Source organism: Camelus ferus, chromosome 3, assembly GCF_009834535.1.
Source record: "Camelus ferus isolate YT-003-E chromosome 3, BCGSAC_Cfer_1.0, whole genome shotgun sequence".
Classification (NCBI taxonomy): Eukaryota; Metazoa; Chordata; class Mammalia; order Artiodactyla; family Camelidae; genus Camelus; species Camelus ferus.
In genome coordinates, this window is record NC_045698.1 from 22,489,671 (window position 1) to 22,512,884 (window position 23,214).

A 23,214-nucleotide genomic window follows, 5' to 3' on the forward strand; every position below is an offset into this window, starting at 1 on the left:
TATTTACAGCATGTCTCAATTTGCACTAGCCACACTTCAAGTGTCTGGCACACAGACATATGTGACTAGTAGCTACTATACTGGAGAGTGCAGCAGTAGAGCGTTCTCATCATTACAGAAAGTCTGATTGGAAGGTGCTACTCTAGACCATGCTTTTAGTAGCAGATCAGAGAGTATAAGAAAAAAGAAAGGAGAACATTGGGACAAAAAGTTGTATGTCTATGCTGTGGTCATGCCACCACTTCTTACTTCCCACTTACTCCTTAAATTCACTATAATCTGGCTTTAAAGCCCACTGCATACCCACCCGTTTGAGGAACAATACCTGGGTATATAGATGGATGTTTTTTCTCATGAAATTCTGCCCCCAAATCTCTCTCGGATAGACTATTATTCTTCTATTACTAAAGGTGAACTATTTTTCTCCATCACCTCTGCAATCATGCTAACCTACCTAATCTGGTTATCTTTCATCTGGATTAAATTTCCTAACTATCTTCCCTCACCTAGTTTTAGTGCTTTCAATCCATTCTCCTCACTGATCTTTCTAAAGGCAAATCTTACCACATGACATTCCAGTTTCTGCTTAAAATTCTTCAGTGACAGAGCAAGTTCCAACTCCTTACCAAAATTCAGTAATGTGTGGCCTATTAGTAAATATTCTCTGCCCACATATATAATCTCTATTTAGTTTATTTTCTTGGAGGATGAGCCTCATACTTAAATATAAATAGATAACCAATGGTAAGAAAACATATGCAAGGAAGTCTTCAACAAGGAAAAGACCAAAAGCAAAAATAAGAATTGAAGAAACTGGTAACAAAGATAAAGAAAATTCTCAAAAGAGCTGTAATATCCTCAGAGATTTAAAAGATGATATGACATCCATAAAACAAGAGTAAGAAGCCACGATTAAAAAAAAAACAAAACAAGAAAGGGCCTCTGGAAATCAAAACCATGAAAGCCACAATAAAAAACTTAACAGAGGGTTAAAAGATTCAAGAGAGACCAAGAGAATGTCAATTGTATCTCAAGTTAGGAAACAAACCAGAAAGAAAAATATAAAAACCAGAAATTTAAAAAAGAATAGCCAAGAGGTCCATATTCAACTTACATAATTCTAGAAAAGAGTCTAGTAGATACAAGAAATATAAAAAAAAATTTCCAAAATCCAAACTCACACACTTCTATATTGAAAAAGTACAAGCATAATGAATTTTAAAAGACCCACATCAAGGCATATTGTATAATTTCAGAACACCGGAGATAAACAGAAGATCTCAAATAAAACAGAGAAGAAAAAAAACAGGTATACAAAGAAGGAAAATCAGATGGCATCCAACTTTAACAGTGACTCTGTATTGTACACTAGAGGAAAATGGGGAAATGTCTTAAAAATTCTGTGGAAAAATAACTTAAATCTAACATTCTATTTCCAGCCAACTTGTCAAATAGAAGTGAAGAACAATAAAGGAATTTTCAGGCATCCAGAGCCTCAAAACATTTTCTTCCCACAAGGGTGGAAGGAAATATGAGATCCAGAAAACAGGGGGCTGAAAGCAGCAAAAATATGACAGGAAATCCCAGTAGAACCAAAGCATAACCTGCCCAGACTGGACCACAGGCAAATTTTAATGGGTATCTGATGTATCTGAACATCTGAAAATTAATAATGCTAATTCTTCTCTGATGGAGCATATAAGAAAAAAGGACAGCTACATAGAAAAGTTTTAAAAAGAGAGATTAATTCTAACTTTAAAAAAAGAGATATTAACTCTAGGAAAAAAACAAAAAACTATATAAGAAAGGAAATCAGAAGATATAACTTAACTCTGCAGAAAACACTATTAACACAGTTGCAATAATATAAAACAATCATTACTGTTTTGCCAAAAATTATGACATTAACTCTATTTCCTCCAAGAAAATAAACTAAAGAGAAATTATATGTATGGGCAGAAAATATTTACTAATAGGCCACAGGTCAAAAATTAGAGGTAAAAAGTGGTACGTAAGAAAGCCAAATATTCATCTATTTTAAGTAATAGATGTAAGTAAACAGCGTCTCAAACAGATTTATCAAGAGATGGCAGTATAACGTTATTTAGAAATATGGAGGTAAATGCCAAAATCAGTGAGAACTGTAGCAAGTTGAACGGTGGCCCCCAAAAGATGTTCATGTCCTGGCCCCCAGAATCTAATCCCCAGTAAATCTTTGTAAACAATATTAAGTTAAGTTAGGTCTGGATATGAGATTGTCCTGGATTATCCAGATGAGCCCTACATGCAATGGAAGTGTCCTTACAAGTGACATACAAAGGAGACACACACAGAGGAGAAGGGGATGTGAAAACAGAACAGAGACATGCAGCCAGAAGCCAAGGAGGCCTCAAGGCATCAGAAACTAGAAGAGGCAAGGAACAGAATCTTCTTCAATGAGCTTTCAACAAGAGCACAGCACAGTTTGCCCTCCAGAACTGTAAGAGAATAAACATCTGTTGTTTCAAGCCACCAAGTCTGTGCTCATTTGTTAAAGCAACCTTAGAAAACTAATACAAAAACTAAGAATGGTTGCCTCCCAGGTGCAAGACTAACAAACAACTGAGGAAGGGTAGGTACAAGATTGCTATTTTTTTGTTATAATAAGCCTTTCAGTACAATTTGATTTTATAACTATCATAATGTGTTATCTTAGTAAAATCAATAATATTTTTAAGTGAGTAAATTAAGTCATATTGGAGTATTCTTTCAAAAGACACATCAACTACCTAGTTAAGATCATACAAACAAGTAGATTGAAATAAAAAGCTGGTAGGCAGGAAACATGTATGTGTCTCTTGGTCACTTATGTATATACCCCAGGGTCAAGCACAAAGCATGGCAGACTTAAAGCACTAAATAAACATTTGATGACTGAATAAATGAAAGAGTAAATAATCTGTTGACTACCAACACAAAACTGGTTCTTGTTCCTGCACACACACACACACACACAAAACAGTATCAAAATCTTTTCGCTTCAGGTCAGGGCTCCATAACATTAATGCAAAACTACTTATAATTTCTATTATTAGCAGTAACCAACGTGTATATTTCACTGAAAATTATAATGGCAGATTCTTAGGGTTTTTGTCCTCCATAAATCTATGGCTACACAGTAAAAATGGAAATAAAGATTACATTCTGCTTTATGACATAGTTATCTAAAACAGTCATTTTAAAACTAATCTCGTGTCAGCTCATTTGACTCTACTTTAAATGACTAGATTTAATTTTAAAATTCCATAAGGAATATTTTCTACTATACCATGTTTACTTTGTATATAACTTTCAAGAACAAATTAGTGGCCTTCTTTCCTGTAGGATTATTACTCTCTCTGGCATATCAATCAAATAAAGTTCAGTTTTCACCTAAAACTTTTTTAATTTCATTTTAAGACAATGAATTAAGGAAATAATAGTTTTGAAACATCCCACGCCCCCCAAGAAACAATGACAGACTAGAAGAGAAACGGTCCTGAATATTTTAGATTGAGGTTGAAGTTAAAAATTCTAAAAACTAGCCAATAATACATCTATTAACACAGACCTTCACAGTGGAGAGGCAGAGATCTGGAAAGTATTTATAGTCTGCCAAAAGATCAATAGCCTAGGCATAGTTAATCGGTACAATACCACTTTTTGAGTGGTCATGTCAAGTTTTCCAAACTGTGGCTTTCAGAAGCAGCAAATAAACTCTGGAGTCTCTTGAATATGCAGGATGCAATGGCCAGTGATCCTAACAATGAATTACATTACACTCATTACGTACAAAGAACCAAAAAACCAAGGATGCAAGAAATACATGGAAACATGAATCAATAAAGATGTAACTTAAGAATCAACTTCCTCTTTAATTTTTGAAAGCCAGTAGCAGAAACATTCTTCATTTTTAGGCAGCACAACTTTTTAAAAAGGATATGTTATGTAGCCCCCCTCTTACCTTTCTTGTTAATAGACTTTTACGTCTCATTCCACAAGCCTCTAGCTGTAACCTTCCTCGCAACGCTAATTCAATTAACATACAGCCACGTAATCCAGATGATATACAGTCATTCCAAAATGATGTGTAACCCTATTAAAACAAAAAAAAAGCTAGTTTACTTTGAACTCAAGAGTCAAGAACAGAAATATCTTTAGCCAAAGTTATTTTTTGTGCCTTGTACCTTTAATGTCTTTCCATAATTAAAATTAAAATGCTAAAAAAAAAAAATACAATTACTATACACTACTAATCTAGGATTTTCAAGGACTTACTATCTCTTCACCACTTTCCTTCCATACAGATAAACAACAAATAACTTTGGAAGTCACTAAGTTACATGTTTATATTAGGCTCTTTCAAATTGCAGGGATCAGAGCTCACCCACTCAGTTAACCTCAGATAGTAGGGGTTTATTACTAGTATACATGGGCAAGTTAAGAAGCTCAGGAAAAATAATGGAGCGCAATGTGGCCTCATGGAGAATTAGAACATCATTCAATGTTGTTTAGGATAAAAACATAAGATTAACTTTGAAAGAATATACCAGAAAATTTACGTATGGGGCCCTGCCTAGTTCTGAATAATGAACAGTAAAGTGATCAGATGCCCACCACCACCCCTCACCTCCCCAAACAAAGAGAAATTTAAGGGCAACATCCAAGGTAGAGAAACAGCCAGACAGAACGAGATTAATAGACATCTAGGGATATGGGACTATTCAAGTCAACCAGGCATCACTGATGAAGTCAGGGCAGTCACTCTGAGAGCTAAGAACTGGGATCATCCAAATTATGAAGCCATGAACTTTGCCAGCTGGGTTGCCACCTATTAAAGTACCCAATTCTGAGAAGAAAGCAGAAACTGCAACTGATTATGGTTAAGACTCAGAACAGGGTAACATATAATCTTGGTGGGAGGGCTAACAGGCCAATCGATTCTCTGAAGAATGGAGGGCCTAGGATTAGGGAAGACTAAACCCTCGGTTCTGGTACTTTCTTGAGGTCAGTCTTGGTACTTTGCCAGGTCACAGTGGTCACCTTGTATTTCAGAAGATGACTGACCATCAGGGCCCATGGGCCTTCACTACTGACACAGGAACTTAAGTGATGAAGCTACCACTGCTGACAATGAGGGCTTTGGGGGAATGAGAATTTAGATTAAGAGAGCCACGGGGTGAAAAACAAAAATATCAATTTAAAGAGGCAGATTTAAATGTGAGGCCAAGGAAGCAGACACTGACTGGATTTGAGGGAAGCCTTTTAAACTCAGTGTTAGGGGTCTGATTAAATTAAGATCACAAGAGATCCAGCTAAATGGTTAATAAGACCCAAAACTTACAGACATTAAGGTAAAATCCATGGCTTGTGTATCCAAGACAATTAAAGCCCTAGGAAGCCTGGGAATGGATTCATATGAAGTCATATTTACAGATTCAACTGGCCTGGACAGACAGATGGAGTTCCTAGGTGATCCTCTACAAACTATAAACAAGAGAGTACACCTCGTAAAGCAGTGATGGATGTGGACAGGGCTATGCCTTGTCTCTGCAGCCTAGAAATTTCAGATAAGCAGTACGCAGTACTTATTAGAAGCTTACACTTGCTAGCAGAGAACAAAATGTCTCAATCTCAACTGCTCCCAGAGTAACGGTATACCTGGAGATGCTGGCAAAATGAAGTCTTTAATAACAGACTTTAAAGATCTACATTTAGTGAACGGCTTTTTGGCAAGAGCATTAAAAGACATGCTTAAACATGAATTCATGTGGGAAAATAGACAAATGGGGATGGACAGTTCTGCAGCAAATCTGGTACTTACTAGCAGTATTTCAAAGGTAAATGAAGTCATCAAAGCCATACCAAGCAACAGAACAGTCCAGCATACTGATGACACCTGCTAAAATCCACATTATAAAGCATGATCAGGAATTAACTAAGTTACTGGAGACAGGGGATGGGGAAGAAAGGGTACCAAAAAGGGCAGTATTAAATAAAAAATTTAAATGGTATTACCAGATCAGATGGTATATACTTGAGAATTAAGTATATATTAAAGGGAAAGCAGTACATTGGAAAAGAGTCAAGTGAATTTGGTCATGACCTAGACCAGCAAAATCTGCAGTGAATCCATGTCACAAAGAAATGAAACAGACCACCAGCAGAACTACTTAGAATCAGAAACTGGAGGACCACGTTAGGCCCTGCAAGTGCTAGAGAGACCCTCAACCTTCTAATCTTTAGTGCTAACCTTAAAACTACATTTCATCGATCCTAAAGCATACAATAAACATGCATTTTAGAAGTTCAGTATCCCTATATGAGATGATAGATGTTAACTAAACCTACTGTGGTAATCATTTCACAATACAGGCATACCTCAGAGATACTGCAAGGTTGGTTCTAGACCACCACAATAAAGCCAATATTACAAAAAAGTGACCTCACCAATATTCTTGTTTCCCAGTGCATATAAAAGTTATATTTATACTATACTGTAGTCTATTTACCATGTAACAACATTATGTCTAAAAAAACAAAGTATATACCTTAAAGTAAATGATTTCTCAATAAACCTGAGGTGAAAAAGTTGTATCTCTGATACTGGGATGCATTTTAAAACAGATGGTACATTAAAGGAAATGTGGTATTACAGCTACTGAGCTAACCTAAATCCATGGAAGAGAGAAGAGACATGTGGCAAAGTCTTCACAGGTGCATAATAGTGTAATGATGAACTAGGGTCCAACTTGTCAGTTACTGGGAGTACTTAAGACTTGGTACAAGACTGGATGACTGAACATCCAGATCCAGGCATGACACCAACCCACCTGACTTCTCAGTGGAAAATATTTTACAACAGGTCAGTAACAACCACACTACCCAGAGGATTTTGTCCTCAGACAAACCACTACTCCCTGAAACAATTACAACAATCTGTAGTCTAAACAGGATGGTTATATATTCAGGGCATGAGTGTGTTTACACCCCAGTAAAAATCTTATACCCTTCAGTCAAGAAAGCAAGCCAACCACTTTAAAAATGATGGTTAAAACAGGCGAGGAAGACTTGACAACATCAAGCAGTTTATGATTTGGTTCAAAAGCATAACTTAACTACATTTGCAACCATACTATGAGAGAGTAAAGAAGTAACAATGATGATTATTGTAACAAATTATGTCTATGTATTCAGTGATATTACACAGCTCTTGTGCTTGGAAGCCAATAATCATTTCGGATCCGCAAACGGGTTTGAGATTCCAGATTCCAAGAGGAATTTAATGAAACATTAAGTCAGTGGTATCTGACAAAGGTCTGTGTGATTCAAGTATAGAGATTATAACCAAAAGTTTCATCATAGGCTAAAAAATATTATGCATGGCTAAGAAATTCAAATCTGCATACACTTCACCTTCAGTTGAATTAGAAAACCAGTAAGTGTGATTGACAAAAGGGCAGCTGCTCACTAGAAAACAAACAGCAGTCCCATCAACCCAACTAATCCATCTGTCAGAAAGCAAGTTAGCACTCATCGTTAATCAAACATTACTTACACTCCAAGTGCTCCATTCCAATTAATCTCATCTAACTAAAAGCTAATGAAATCCTGACACCCTCAACCTTACAAAGATAGAAACCACACACATTAAGATACACATTAAAAATCATTTACACATCAAATTCAAACTGGTATAGAACTAAAGGAAATCATATTTAAAGAATTAAAGAAAAGAACGACAATGACTCATTAAGATGATTCATCAAGTACAGAATCTCAATAAATAGATGGAAACTCTTTAGTTAAAAAGCATAACAAATGGAAAGTTCACTAACCTAAGAATGAATAACTGATTGCATTTTTAAATTCATTTCTAGGAATTTAGTTAATTCATTTATTTAGCTTTAGCTGATGTGCATATTTTGACAAAAGCACATATTTATGATACCTTGTCAGTATCAGGCTTGTACAGTCGGCTTGCTGTCTTGCAACTGTTGGCTAGTTCTAGGCACGGTCATTAAGACTCCCTTGTTTACACCTGACCTCATCCATGTCCTTCAAAGCCCCAAGCATAGAGTTTCGCCTGTAGTAGGTACTTTGGAAATGTCATGCAATGAATACCATTTGCAGCCTAATACAAGGAGCATAAGCAAAAGAATTTAGAGAACATGTAATTATTTAAGTAAGCAACAGCCAACTTGTCCCCAAAATACGTATAAGGTTAGATTAAATGTTCATAGAGGGAGGGGAAAACTATCCGATGAGGAATGATGAGCAAGTCTGGGGATTAGGATACCAGGACCAAGACTGGTTCTGCAAATACTGTCACCTCTTCCTACTATCCACAGCGCTGGGGTTGACATCTTCTGGAATAAGAACTGGAATATGGTATTTTTTATAGATAACTGTGCTTTATTAACTCCTATCTTCCAAGTAAGGGTAAGGTCTGCCTATCATGAGGAGGCTGATTGTCAAGAATCTGATTAAAAATCATAACTTGTATTAAAAAAAAAAGTTCATTATTGGAGCTCAACAGTAGATCTGAAATGAGAGAGAAAGAATCAATGAACTTGAATTTGAATTTAAAGAACAAAAAGAAAAAAGAATGAAGACAATGAGGAAAGCCTCAAAGACTAAATAAAGTATTCAAGCAAGCCTCCCAGGAGTGACAGGAGTCTCAAAAAGAGGAGAAAGCAATAAAGCAGAAAAAATAATAGCTGAAAACTCCCCAAATTTGGTGAAAAATATTCATCTAAGATCCAGATGCTCAACAAACTCCAAGCTGGAAAAACAGATCATCACACCTAGATGCATCACAAACTGCTGACAAAAATAAAGAATATAACGAAAGGAGCAAGACAAACAACTTACCATATATAAAGGAACAACACAATTACCAGATAATTTCTCACTAGAAATACTGGAGACCAGAGACACTAGGATAATATATTCAAAGTGCTGAAAGGAAACTATCAAAAGAAAATCTATACTCAGCAAAATTATCCTTCAAAAATGAAGATGAAACAGAGACATTTCCAGATAAACAAAGGCTGAATTTGTTGCTAGCAGGTTTGCCTTACATGAAATACTAAAGGAATTCCTGCTGACTGAAAGTAAGTAACATCAGACACTATTTCAAAACCGTATGAAAAGATAACTACAAAAGTTAATAAATAAGAAAGACTATATATTTTCTTTTTGCTTTTAAAAACTCATTTAAAAGTAAAAGACTCCATAAAACAAGTATACAACAGCATTGTTGGGGTTATAACACATAAACCTGTATTTCTAACAATAATGCACTAAGGGAGGGGGAGTAAATGAGGCTTTATTGGGGCAAAGCTTCTACATTTTGCTGGAATTAAATTAGTATTACTTTAAAGAAGAGTGTGATAAAGATGCATGTTGTAATCCCTAGAGCAACTACTGAGGGAAAAACTCAAATGGATACAGGTTTACAGGGAGGTAGGGAGGTGAAAGGCAATTTAAATGGTATAATTTTTTTATTTTCTATTTAACACAAAAGAAGGTAGTAAAAGAGGAGCAAAGGGACAGAAAAAAATTTCGACACAGGAAACTAGGAGCACAGTGGCTGGTGTAAATCCAACTCTATCAAAAATTACATTAAATGTGAACAAATCAAATACTCCAACAAAGGTGGTTTCCAGGACTAGATAAAAGCTCTAATCATACATATGCTGTCTACAAGACACAGTTTAGATCCAAAGACACAAATAGGTTTAAAAGAATGAAAGAAAGAAAAGCCATGCAAACACTAATCAAAAGAAAGCTGGAACAGATAAATTAACATGAGATAAAGTAGACTTCAGGGTAAGGAAAATTAACCATAATGAAGTTAAGCATCAGGAAGATTAACAATTATACACAAGTATACATACACCTAACAAGAGAATCCCAAAATACATGAAGCAAAAACTAACAAAAAGGAGAAATAAACAATACAATAATAGTAGTTAAGACTACACTGACAATAACTGATAGAAGTAGACAGAAAACAGTAGACGCTGAACAACTGTATCAACCAAGCTGACTTAATGACATTTATAAAACTCTCTAGTCAACAATAGCAAAATACACATTCTTTTCAAGCACATTTGAATATTTTCCAAGATACTCCATATGCTATCCCATAAAACAATGAATTTAAAAGGACTGAAATCATAGAAAATATGTTTTACTCCAAGGGAACTACATTAGAAATCAACAGAACAAAATGTGGGACTCCCCATGTGAGAATCAATCTGTCACTTCTAAGTAATCCCTGGGTCAAATAAATCACAAGAGAAGTTAGGAAGTAGTATTTTGAACTGAACAAAAACGCAAACACAAAATACCAAAATCTATGGGATGCAGCTAAAGCAGTGTTTAGAAATTCATAGCTTTATTAAATATCTGTATTACAAAAGAAGAAAGATCTCAAATCAACAGCCTAACCTTCCACCTTAAGAAACTAGAAAAAGAACTAAATCCGAAGCACCAAAGGGAAGGATAATAATAAAGACTAGCATGGAAACCAATGAAATGCAGAACAGAAAAACAGAAAAGGGGAAAAGTCAATGAAGGCCAGGTTGTTTCTTTAAAAAGATCAAGGTTAAAACAGGAGTGGAGGGAGAAAGGAAAGGGGAGACAAATACACAAATTACCAAAATAAAAATAAAGTAGGGACATCATTTCCAACCATACAAAATTTGAAGGATTATAAGGGAACACTATAAACAACTTTGTGCCAATAAATTAGACAATTTAGACAAAAGGTTCAAACTGCTGGAAAAACATCAATTACCAAAACCAACCCAAGAAGAAATAAAAAATCAGAATAAACCTATTACAAAGAATTTGAAATAGGTAGTAAAACTCTTCACACACAGTGTTATTGAGACGTTAAGAATCAGTCTGGACCAGATACTGAGAGACCTGATCCTGGCCATGGCCACAAGGAAAATTTGTTAGAGAATTTTAAGCATGTCACTTAATATCCTCTCCGAGTTTCCATTTTCTCCTGTACACAATGAGACAGACTTCAAGCATTCCACAAGTATGAGTCTAATGAATTAACAATTCCCTGAGGGGGTAAGTATGTGGTTTATGGCAAAACAGGATATATGATCTATTTTAATTTCCAAAAAAGAATTTGCAAGTCAATCATCAAGGGTAATTTTACAACTGTTTAACAACATATAAAGAACTATCTGAAGAATAAAGTTAACATCTCAGGATAGATAAAAATTTGTAATAGAGGACCTGAAAACTGGTGTTTGGCACTATTATACATAATGCAGGAATAAACAAGAAATTTTTCAAGTTTTTGCTGGACACTGAGATCCTCTTAAATATCAAACTGATCAAATAAGACATTAAATGAGATATTAAAAATTTCTTGAAACAACAAATATGGAAACACAAGTATACCAGAACTTATGCGATGCACCAAGAGACTCTAGATAAATGATGTGATACTGGCATATGAACAAACAGACCAAGAGAATAAAATTCAGAAACAGACCCAAAAACACACTGAAAACTAGTATATAATACAGGTGCTATCTCAAATCATATATCTAGTAAGGGGTTAATATCCAAAATACATAAAGAACTCATACAACTCAATAGTAAAATAAATAAATAAATAAATAAATAAATAAATAAATAAATAAATAAATAAATAAATAAATAAATAAATATATATATAAAATATAAATCCAATTTAAAAATGGGCAAAGGACCTCAATAGACATTTCTCCAAAGATGTAATCAGTATAAGACGGAAAGATGGACAGTTTAATCAACAGTACTGGGACACTGGATAGCCATTTAGAAAAATAAAATTAGATCCATACTTCATGTAATACATCAAAATTAACTCCAAATGGATCAGAGACTGAAATGTAAAATGAACAATATAAGTATTAGAAGAAAATAAGGGGGAATACATTTATAATTTGGGAGCAGTAAAAAAACTTTCCAGGTAGTACTCAAAATCTAGAAGAAACAGAGGCTGATAAAAAAAAAAAAAAAAAAAAACTTATGTAGTGTAATTTAAGAGAAAAACAGATACAGGTATAAAATTTAGTAAGGGATATAAAAATTCATAATGTTAAATTTGAATCAAAAGACATGTAAATTGATTTTTTACCCTTCCCCAAAATGCTAGCTGTCCCTTGAAGAAACCATATTCTCTCTCAGAATACTGAAAAGTCCTAGAAGCAATGACATCCCAATAACACTGCATGCACCCAGTACCCAGACTGTGGTTCATTTCCCACTAATAAAAACTAGGATTCCTTGAAGACTGATCCCGGATCTGGAACAGGATATGTACAAGACAAGCCCAGGACATTTGCCGGAATTGGCCAGAAAGCAAGAAGTTATCAAAGGTTAAGAAGTTATATCCAAAGGACACTGAAGTCAAAAGAAAGGAATTCCCATAGGCCAAAGGTGGGGCAGCTAGAACATCAAAAAGAATAATTAATACAAGTGATTGAAACACAATGAATGTATTAAAAAACTACAAGTGATAATTTTTAAAAACAAAAAAAGCCCACACCTCACTGGAAGTAACTAAGACACTAACTCCTTATTCTAAAACTTAGCACTTTAAAGAAAATTAAGTTTAGTCAGCACTCCACATCCAATGATTCAAACAAGGCTGAAAAATATTAGAGGGGAAAAAAAAATCCCAGAAAGTTCCAAAAAGTAAAACTTTAATTTGCCCCCATTTAACATTGTATTTACACTGCATTAAGTATTGTAAGTAATCTAGAGATGATTTAGAGTATACAGGAGGATGTGTGTAGGTTATATGCATTATTTATATAAGGGACCTAATCATCCGAGGATTTTGGTATCTGCTGGGATGTAGGGTCCTGGAACCAATGCCCCATGGATTCCAAGGGACAAGTATTTATCCTGCCTTTATGTGCAAAAAATAAAATGAATGTATAAGATTACAAAGGAAGCTAAATCAAAAGTTATTAAAATATTAAAAATAAACAAATGTGTGGTATTAATAATACATGCTTCTTTATTAGCACATTAAACAACAAATTTCAGTGGCAAGTCTAATAACCACTGTAATTCCAACATAGTGATGAACAGACAATGTTAAGTGTCTAAATACATGTAATGTGATATGAAAATATTTCTGGTTTTGATTGGTGACAAACTCACAGATACTGGGTTTTTTTTTTTTAAACACAGGCTTTTTTTGTTTTGTTGTTGTTGTTTTATTTGCAGGGGGGAGGTAACTAGGTCTACTTATTATTTTTTTTAATGGAGGTATGGGGGATTGAACCCAGGACCTCATGCATGGTAAGCATGCGCTCTACCACTTGAGCTATAACCTCCCCCCTCACAGATACTGTTAATACTGCTTCAGCTTGCCTGTATTCATAACTGAAGTAGATGATACCTTCCAGTTATATGTCATTAAAAATAAAGCAATTACTTTTCCCACCCAAGCATTTTACCCTGAATTGCAGAACTGATTTCAGGCTAAAAACCAATCTATTCCCTGGGAACATGGATACCAGTCTCAAACCAAGAACCCCTCTGTTACATCCCAATCCAAGTAATAAATTCAATCCAAGAACAATTCTCAATTTTGTAAAGACTCCAATCCCAAGCCTCCCCCCACCCTTCTTCACATCAGTCCCATCCATCCTTACCCTCATCTCCAGTCAGCACAATAATAATTTACTGGGCACTCATTTTGTGCCAAGTACTATTCTAAATAGTTCATTTAAACCTTCACAACCTTCTAAGGCAAATATTATCATCACTCCCAATTCCACAAAAGGGAAAGTAAGCCCAGAGTATACCACTTCAACTACACTCCTGCTAATTTCCTAAAGGTATTTTCTATTTTTCTTTCACTGCATTCACCTAGCAAAATTCCAATGGATCAATCCAACTGTCCACTTTCTCCTTTTACAGAAAGTGACTGAGGCCTGTGCTTCTGAACTGGTGGGAATAAAGCAATCTTGCAATCTCAACTAAGCCATCCTGGCAAATCCTTCTACATTTCCCTAGTCCACAGCAGCTGTTTCAAAATCAAATTCCCTTCAAATCTCAGTTTGGCTCACTTTCAGCAGATGACATATTAGGAAGTAAATACCATCAGACAGGAACAACCTCAGCTTCCAGTAATGAGCCTCACCAATAAACTCAACTTCATTTGGCCATACTCATTCTTTTGTCTGGTTACTACAGGAAAACTGCCTCAGGCTAATCCTTCTGCCCATTCTCCTCCCACCTCAATCAGCACCTTTGCTCACAACTCCTGCCCTCCTAAAATATCTTAAACCTCTCACCTATGTACTAGCACCTCCCTAGTGACATTCGGACATCCTCAAGTTTTCCCATCATGAGAAAGAGACAGACTAGGACTAAATGGCCCTATTTTCCTCTCATTTACCACAAACTCCTTAAAAGCACAGTCAAAAAATAAGTCTCCACCATTTCCCAACCCATGTAATCTGATAGACTTCTCAACAAGAGACAGTTCTCTTGCCTCACAAAAGCTAATGCTGTTGATCCCTCTCCTCCCCTGGCTTCTACACCACCACTCTCCTGGTTTCCTCTGCAGCTCCTGCTCAGGCGTTTAAAGGTTACTCTTCTTCCTACTCCTTAAGTGCATTGCTAAGTGGTCTTTTCTTATCTCATTTACATACTCTTCTTGAGACATCTCAGCCACTCTAGCTTGTTTTAAAATTTTTTTTTCAGATAGAACTGAGAGAAAATTAGAGTCCGTATCTCCCCCATCCCTTTCCGTCCATCACCCCCTCCCTCAAGGGTAACTTCTATTAACATCTGGAACATATCCTCCTAAATCCTTTTTTCTTCCAATGTGCACACAGTCATGGTTTGCCATATACCAAGTACCTACTATAAGTTAAAATTGGGCTAAGCATTTGATGTGCATCATATCTAATCCTTAGAAGACCTTGTGAAGCAGGATTTATTCTTTCATTTTCACAAGATAATGAAACTGAGGCTCAAGGGAATTAAGGGACCTGCCAATTACTGAATGGCAAAGTGAGCTGAAACTGGTATCCCTAGCTCCAAAGCCCTAGTGCTGTTAGTCTGTCTTGCCTTCCAAGACCTATCTGTCTAATGGCTGATCTACACGAGCTTCTTTCAGCCCCCATGAAAACAGAAAAGTCGATTACTCATTTTTCTTTCCACTCCTGCCATTTTTCACTTCACTGCAGACAGCACAAAACAAAGTGTAAGCAGAAACTGACTTCCTCTCAAACAAATGACTTTTTAAGGGATTTATGGCATAAATGTACATACTTTTGACTAGCAAAGTTTCAAACAGTATATTTAACAGCATCTTATTAACAAGATCTAACTATAATCCCATAATCTTAATTCTTCCCTAGGAAACACAAAGGTTTTATTTAGTAAACACAGTAACATTTCAGTTTGCAAAGGTGTTTTCATATATGTAAATTATCGTCTCAAAATAACCTAGTAAAAATATTATCATTTTACATTTGAAGAATAGGAAGTTTAGATAAATTAAGAAGTATAACCACATCACACTCCAGAATCACCAGTTATACCTCAAGCCAAAGTAACGTGACTCTACAGTGCTTTCACCACTGCATTACACTGTCAGTATTTTAAGTTGAGGACATTTTGGATAACATATAATAATGAAAGCATTCAAATTTTCTATCAAATCACTGTAACACAATTTTACTAGATGTTGACCTCTGCATGATTCTCTAGGAAAAAAATCAATCCCATTTGGTAGGTAAAGGCACAAAGTTACATAAAGTAAAAAAGTACACACAGTAAAAAAAAAAAAGTAACTGTTTTAATTCTTGAAATAAGAAAAATACAATTTTAATTCAATAAACATCTACTCAGTACCAACACATTGGTAAGCAGAAGTGATAGGGATGACTAAGATACAAGGCACAGAATAAAAAGGGAAATAATTCCTATAATTCATTGTGATAAGTGTCTGGTAATACTGATATGAATAAAATGGCATTCATTCATTCCAAAAACATCCTATGAACTGAATAGAATCCCTCCCCTCCCCAAATTCTAAGTCTCATGATGGTATTTGGAAGCTAGAAGCCTCTGAGAGCTAATTAGGTTTGGATGAAGTCATGAGGGTGGGGGCCCATGATGAGATTAGTGTCCTTAAAGGAAAAGACACAAGAGATTTTGCCTTCTCCCTCTGTCATGTGAAGACACAGCAAGAGGAACCTCACCAGAACCCGACCATGCAAGCATCCAGCCTCTAGGACTGCAAGAAAAGGAATTTCTGTTTAAACCAATTCTATTGGTATTTTGTTAGGCAGCCCCAGCAGACCAATAACACAGGCATAAACACCTACAGCATTCCAGACTTCGTGCTGGGGGTACAAAATGATAAGGAAAACAGATATGAGAGCAAGGAATGGTGCCTCGGGGGTTAGAATAAGGTGAAGAGTTTCAGCTGGGCATCAAGAGATGGGTAAGAACTGGATGCCAGGTAGAGAAAGGGAGATCCTATTTAGAAGAATCTGCTCATACAAACTTGAGACCTAAAAAGGTAATAATGTGATTTCTAGGCCATAAGAAAGAAAAATAAAGGATGAAGGTCCACAATATGACCGTATTTATAACACACCCCTATTAATTATGGTACATCAAAAAATATGTTCTACCATGCGGTCACTAGAAATAATGGAGCACCTTGTTTCTCGCTGTGCCATCTGAGTTTTTCCCATGAGCACATACCATGAAAATCTGTATTTACTAACATGGGAAGGTGGTCACTTTATATTATTGAGAAAGGGGGTGGGGTATAGGTCAAGCACTAGAGCACATCCTTAGCATTCATGAGGTCCTAGGTTCAATTCCTAGTACCTCCTTCAAATATAAATAAATAAACCCAATTACCTCCCCTCATTAAAAAAAAAGAGAGAGAGAGAAGGGTTTATAAAACACTATTGGAATGAAATCTCTTTTTTTTAAGTAAAAAAAAATAAATACAGGCAAACTGGGACTGGGAGAAATAAACAGGACTGTGAGAACAATGTAATACTAAAATATTACTGCCCAACTTCCACTGCTTGCCTTTGTTCAATCCAGTCTCCACAGAGAATTTTTTTTTAAATAAGGATTGGGTAGACCACTCCCCAAATCCTTCAGTGGTTTCCCAATTGCACTCAGTATAATACACAAAATCCTTAACCTGATTTGTAAGGCCTGGATGTTCTGGCACTCCCTACAGTCATCTCAGGTCTTTCTCCCATCTCCACTACTGTCTGAACCATCTTCCTGTTCCTCAAACCAAATGAAGCTCTTTATCACCTCAGGGCCTTGAAACATACTATTCTGCCTTCACTGGATTTGGCAGCTACTCATTCTTTGGGTCTCAACCTAAATATCGTTTCCCTGGAAAGTTCTTCCCTGTGCCCTCCTCCCACACCCATTCTTACACAGCATCCTCTGATTTTCCTTCACAGTTACTATCACAATGTATAATTTACATATATATATATATACATATCTATATGTGTTTATATATGCATCTGTCTTCCTTTGTACAATGCCTACTATACAGTATCACTCCGTAAATGTCTGTTGAAGAAATAAAAGTTCAATTATGGGTTTTATTTTTCTCTTTTGTAATCTACATTTTCTAAATCTTTTTCAACAATGAGCACAGACTTGTATAAGGAAATAAGACAGTATTACTACCTATTACCACCTACTACCTATTGGTTCTTTAAAGTCAAATCAATCATCCTTTTCTCTTTAAGCTTTAATGGTAATTAAACTCAAATAATTCTTCTACGATGATTATCTTTCTGATCAGCCCTGTTTCCCCTTCATCCAAGACCAGGCACAAAATTTCACAAATTCTAATAACTTCAAGCCTACTACAAACCTTCTTGCCTCCAGCTTTTCCGTCTACCCATCCTTTCTTCACTTAAAAGAACTGTCTTTTTAAAAACCCAGTTTACACTATTACTGCTGTCTTTAAAACCTACAAATGCCTCCAATATCATTTCCAACTTATGTTTAAAGGTCCGAAGGTACTAATTTTCCCTATTTCACATACAATCACCCTCTTAGTTCTCATTATTAAGCAACTCAGATTTTATTCCTTAACTATGTAAAATAACATCATTTTTAGAAGGATAACTTTCCCACTGAGTTATTTTCATACATATCCTGCCATACTCTGTCTAGAATGCTAGTTTCCTATCAAGTCACACGCCACATCTCTTCCAAAATTCTGCTCAAACCTTCTCTCTCTAAAGTGTTCCCTACCATTTCCAACGTCCCTCTTCAGCCACACACCCCCAACTGCAGGACTTCCTCACTTGCCCCGGTCCCCACAGCATTCAGCACTCCTACCTACTCTACACTGACGACAGACTCACTTTTCCCTTCCTCATGAAATTTAGACAGTAGCCTACATGAGGAACTCCTTCCTTCAAAGGAATCCTCTATTTTTTACCAGCTATTAAGATGATGTATTTTTTAAAAATTTCCCTGAATTGCATGCACAGGAATAGAAAAAGGCTGCCATGGTTCACAGATCAGGCAAAAGCATCAGCCGAAATGTGATCAAAGAAATCTGGAGGTGGAAGAAGAGCCACTTCCCCCACCAAATAGTGAAAGAAACCATATAAAAAATACAAACCCTAGGCCTTCAATCCCAATTCTACTGAAGGTAGAGTTTCTAATAACAAAGTATATAAGGAGAACATGCCCACAGAGCTATGGGGAAAGTAAAGTCATGACAAAGCCTGAAATGGTAGTGTGCGGTTACTGGAGGAGACGGATGGATTCAGGAAGAGGAGACACAACAGCCGAAAGAGCAAGAAACCCACAGAAGCAGAGAGTGCGCTGGGTGAGAGAAGGGGACTGGACTGGACTTAAGAGAAGGACACTTTCCCTGTAACTGAAAGGAAGGAGCTGCAGAGAACGGCAGATGGGGGAAGACAGGTGACGGAAGCCTCTGTGTGTTAGGCTCAGAGTAAGGAAGGAGTACAACAAGAGAACGTAATGGAGCAGTGAAAATTTTAAATAGTCATGGGCAGAATAATGAGGACCTGAACTAAGGCAGTGGCCCTGAAAATGGAGAAGAGAAGACAAATTCAAAGAATTAATTCAGAGAATACAGACTGAGCAACCTACTGGATATGGACGGGGAGAGAAGACTGTAGAGTCTGACCTAAGCAACTGTGTAACCGCGTGGCTGCAGGAGTGTAGGGACAATCTTAGAGCAAAGACGCAACTCCCAAATCTCCATTTCCAGTCCAAACATCTCTCCTGAACACCAACCCCAAATTTGCAACTGCTTACTGAAGCATCAAGGTTAGGTATAAATAAATTGGTTACCTCTCCTTTTGAATTTCCTAAAGGCATTTACAACCAAAGACAAATCAGTAGACAGACAAAAAAAGAGAAGAGGGTGAACAGACTTCAAGGGACGGTCTGAATGAGACCTCTGAGCTCTTTCCAAGGGCTCTGTTTAGGCAGACGTGTAATTTTTTTTTTTAAATCTAATTTCACTTTAAAAAATTTATAGCTTGAACAAAGTTAGAGGATTCACACTTCCTGATTCCAAAACTTATTAACAAAGCTACAGTAATCAAAACAACATGGTGCTGCCATAAAGACAGACATAGAGACCAAGGGAATAGAGCACCCAGAAATAAACTCTCACATGTATGATTACATGATTTTTAACAAGGGTGTCAAGACCATTCAAAAGAGAAGGGACAGTTTTTTCAGCAAATGGTGCTGAGAAAACTGGATATCTACATGTAAGAGGATGAAGCTGGACTCTTGCCTTATACCCTACACTAAAACTAACTCATAATGGATCAAAGGCCTCAAATTAAGAGTTAAAACTATAAAACTCATAGAAGAAAACAGAAAAGCTTCACGACATTGAATTCAGAAATGAATTATTGGATATGACACCAAAAGCATTAACAAAAGAAAAAGAGACTTCATCATTAAAGGACATTATCAACAGAGTGAAAAGACAACCCACAGAATAGGAGAAAATACCTGCAAATCACATATAGGCATATGTCAGAGATACTGCAGGCTCAGCTCCAGACCACTGCAATAAAGCAAGTATCTCAATAAAGTGAGAACACAAAATTTTGTGTACATAGAAAGTTGTTTACACTATCACCATCTGACAACACAGAGTTAACACAAACCTTCAACTTGTTTAAAAAAAAAAAAAAAAGCAGTATCTGTCAAGCACAATAAAGTGAAGTGCAATAAAAACAAGACAACGTTTGCCTGTAGCTGATAAAAGACTAATATCCTGAATACATAAAGAATTTCTAAAACTCAACAGAAAAAAACAACCCGTTTAAAAAATGGGCAAAGGTCTTAAACAGACATTTCTCCAAAGAAGATATATAAATGGCCAATAAGCACATGAAAAGATGTTCAACATCACTAATCACGAGAGAAATGCAAATCAAAACCACAATGAGATACCACATCACACCTGTTAGAATAGTTATCATCAAAAAACAAAACAAAAAAAACCAAGTAGCAAGTAATGGCCAGGATGTGGAGAAATCACAATCCTTGCACATTGCTGCTGGGAATGTAAAATGGTGCAACCACTGTGGAAAGTCATATGGTAGTTCCTCAAAAAAACTAAACATAGAATTACCATGTGATCCAGCAATCCCACTTCCATGTATATATCCAAAAGAACTGAAACAGAGACTCAGTTATTTGTACAACAATGTTCAAAGCAGCCTTATTCACAATAACTAAAAAGCAGAAACAACCAAAATGTCCATCAACAGATGAATGGACAAACAAAATGTGGTATATACATATAACAGAATATTAATCAGCCTTAAATTCCACTTGTATGAGGTACCTAGAATAGTCAAATTCAGAGATAAAAAGCAGAATGGAATGGTAGTTACCAGAGGCTGGAGAACGGGAAAATGAGGAGATAGCATTTAACGGGTAGGAGTTTCAGTTTGCAATGGAGTAGTGACAATGTCTGTGACATTTACAACAATGTGAATGTCCTTAACACCAGAGGTGTACGCTTTAAAATGGCTGAAATGGTAAATGTTCTATTTTATCACAACAAAAAAACTAAAAATTAAAAGCCTATAGCTTCCCTTCTATTCTTTTAGATCTATCAGTCACAACCGAGACTATGGAAAAAAACCATTTTAATAATGGGACTCCAGCGACACTGCCCAAAGCATAAAAGATCTTCAAATACTTGAGAAATTAAGTGAGAGTTACATGGATGGGTGAATGGATGAACAGACAAAATATTTTAAGTTCAAAACTTAAAAACAACTTTAAGTACATCAAGTATTTTTGAAAATCACTTCAAATGTACGTTAAGACAATTTTTAAATTTTAATTTAGAATTTCATGGATGTCACTTTAGATGACTATTTGTGACAATCAAATGGAAGTTAATCCCAAAACCAATTTCCAGTTAGCTTCAAACTACTCTGTGAATAGAATTCCCTGGTAGACTGTTCCAAGCCCTGGCTCCCCCTCGTCTCCTGAAATGAAATGCCCCTCCCGTAAATTGTGCAATGCCAGCCCAACTCCCTTCTGCTCCTGACACGCTCCGGGACAGCCTCGGCCTAATTCTGTACTTCCTCCGAACCAGAAACATGCTGTCTTCTACTACCCAGGTGGCACTCAGGATAGTACTACTTTACACTGTTACTTTAATTCTCAAGTGCCTTATCTTCCCACTACTAGACCATAAACTTGTGAATACTAGAACTTTTCTTGTTAATTTATTTTATTCCAGGTCACATTTAACAAAAAGCCTTGAACAAAGTAAAATTTCATAATTTGGTGCAATTTTGGCAACTGTTATTCCCACATCTTTCCCCACTCAATCTCCTCAGGGAAGGGGCTTTGGTAGCCAAAGGACCAACAGTGAGGGAGAAATGAAGTTAAATAAAAGATGGGGAGGAAATGGGGTGAAAAATTCAATAAAGACAAATTTTTAAGAGTTGTGGGCCAATGCCTTCTCCAGGGGACCCAGCCCTATCACCTTCAGATCTTGGCCTTGAATTCAGGGAGGAAGGACCCTCCCTAAAAAAAATGGAGGGGGCATCAAAAAGAGTAGATGGGACCAATGAAAGGTGGGAAGAACTGGTGATAAGAGGGGTTAGAAGAGGTCAGGACCTTTTGAAGCCTTCTGATTTACAAGCAAGACACACTGAAACCTAACATTTATTGTGCACCAATGATGCAAGGCACTTTACATGTATTTTACTTGTCATTAGAGTCATGTATCATTTTAGAGGTTTGGAGGCTTCTGGTGTCTCTGGAGAGGCAGGAGTATCTTATAAAAATTGTTCAAGGAAGACTCTGGACTTGGCCTAAGAATAAGAAGTGTTACTTCAGATTTCCAGATTTCCCAAAACAGCTGGCCAGGGATTACCAAAAAAAAAAAAAAAAACAACCCAAAATAAAACAGGTTGTAGGTTCAGGAAAAATGCATATACAAGCAATTACACTTAAATGGAATGTTCACGAAGCCCAGCAAACCACAAGAGGGTCAAGAAATAATAAAAAAAAAATTGTGGAAGTATTAATACTCATCAAGGATCACTACAAAAATCTTAAGTCACTTCTCTAGGCTAGGCAATTACCCTTTTGCATTTGTTCAGCACCTTGTAGTTCTCAAAGTACTTGTACATATATCAATTCACTGGATTCCTACAATTTAGACATTATGGGACAGTCCACAAACGTAGGCCCACTGTGCCCAGGGGGAAACTGAGGGTCTAAGAATTAAAAGCAGTTATCCTAATTCTTCTCACTAGTCAAGGGCAAGCCTGGGAGTCAAGAACAGAGCAGTCTTCTGAGTCCCAATCCAAGGCATCTCCCTATGTCTCTGCTACTCTTAATAAGTACTTTCATTGAAGTCAGTAATTTATTTTATTGAAACCATTTGCAAATCTGTCTTCTGTATAAACAGGATGCTCCTTGAGGGGAAGTTTTTCTTTGTAACCCCACCACCAAGCAAAGACACTGGCATATAGGTGTTCACTAGTTGGACTGAACTAAATCTGTTTCCATCTTATATAATAGGATATAGATTTTAAAAATTAAATGAGAAGTTCAATTCAGTGACTGAACTGAAATTTAAGCTAAATTCTCAAAATGCTATTTCTG

At 36.3% G+C, this 23,214-nt stretch overlaps 1 protein-coding gene across 2 annotated transcripts in view; it reads right to left on the reverse strand.

Moving 5' to 3' along the window:
* Positions 1-23,214, reverse strand: part of GOLPH3 (golgi phosphoprotein 3) — a 43,598-nt gene that overhangs the window by 12,097 nt on the left and 8,287 nt on the right. The window contains exon 2 of one of the 2 annotated variants that reach the window (XM_032470612.1): positions 3,983-4,114. The exons of the other annotated variant lie outside the window; for it this stretch is intronic. Coding sequence (XP_032326503.1) covers positions 3,983-4,114 — 132 coding nt within the window. The remainder of the gene's footprint in view (positions 1-3,982; positions 4,115-23,214) is intronic. 2 annotated transcript variants of the gene reach the window in all.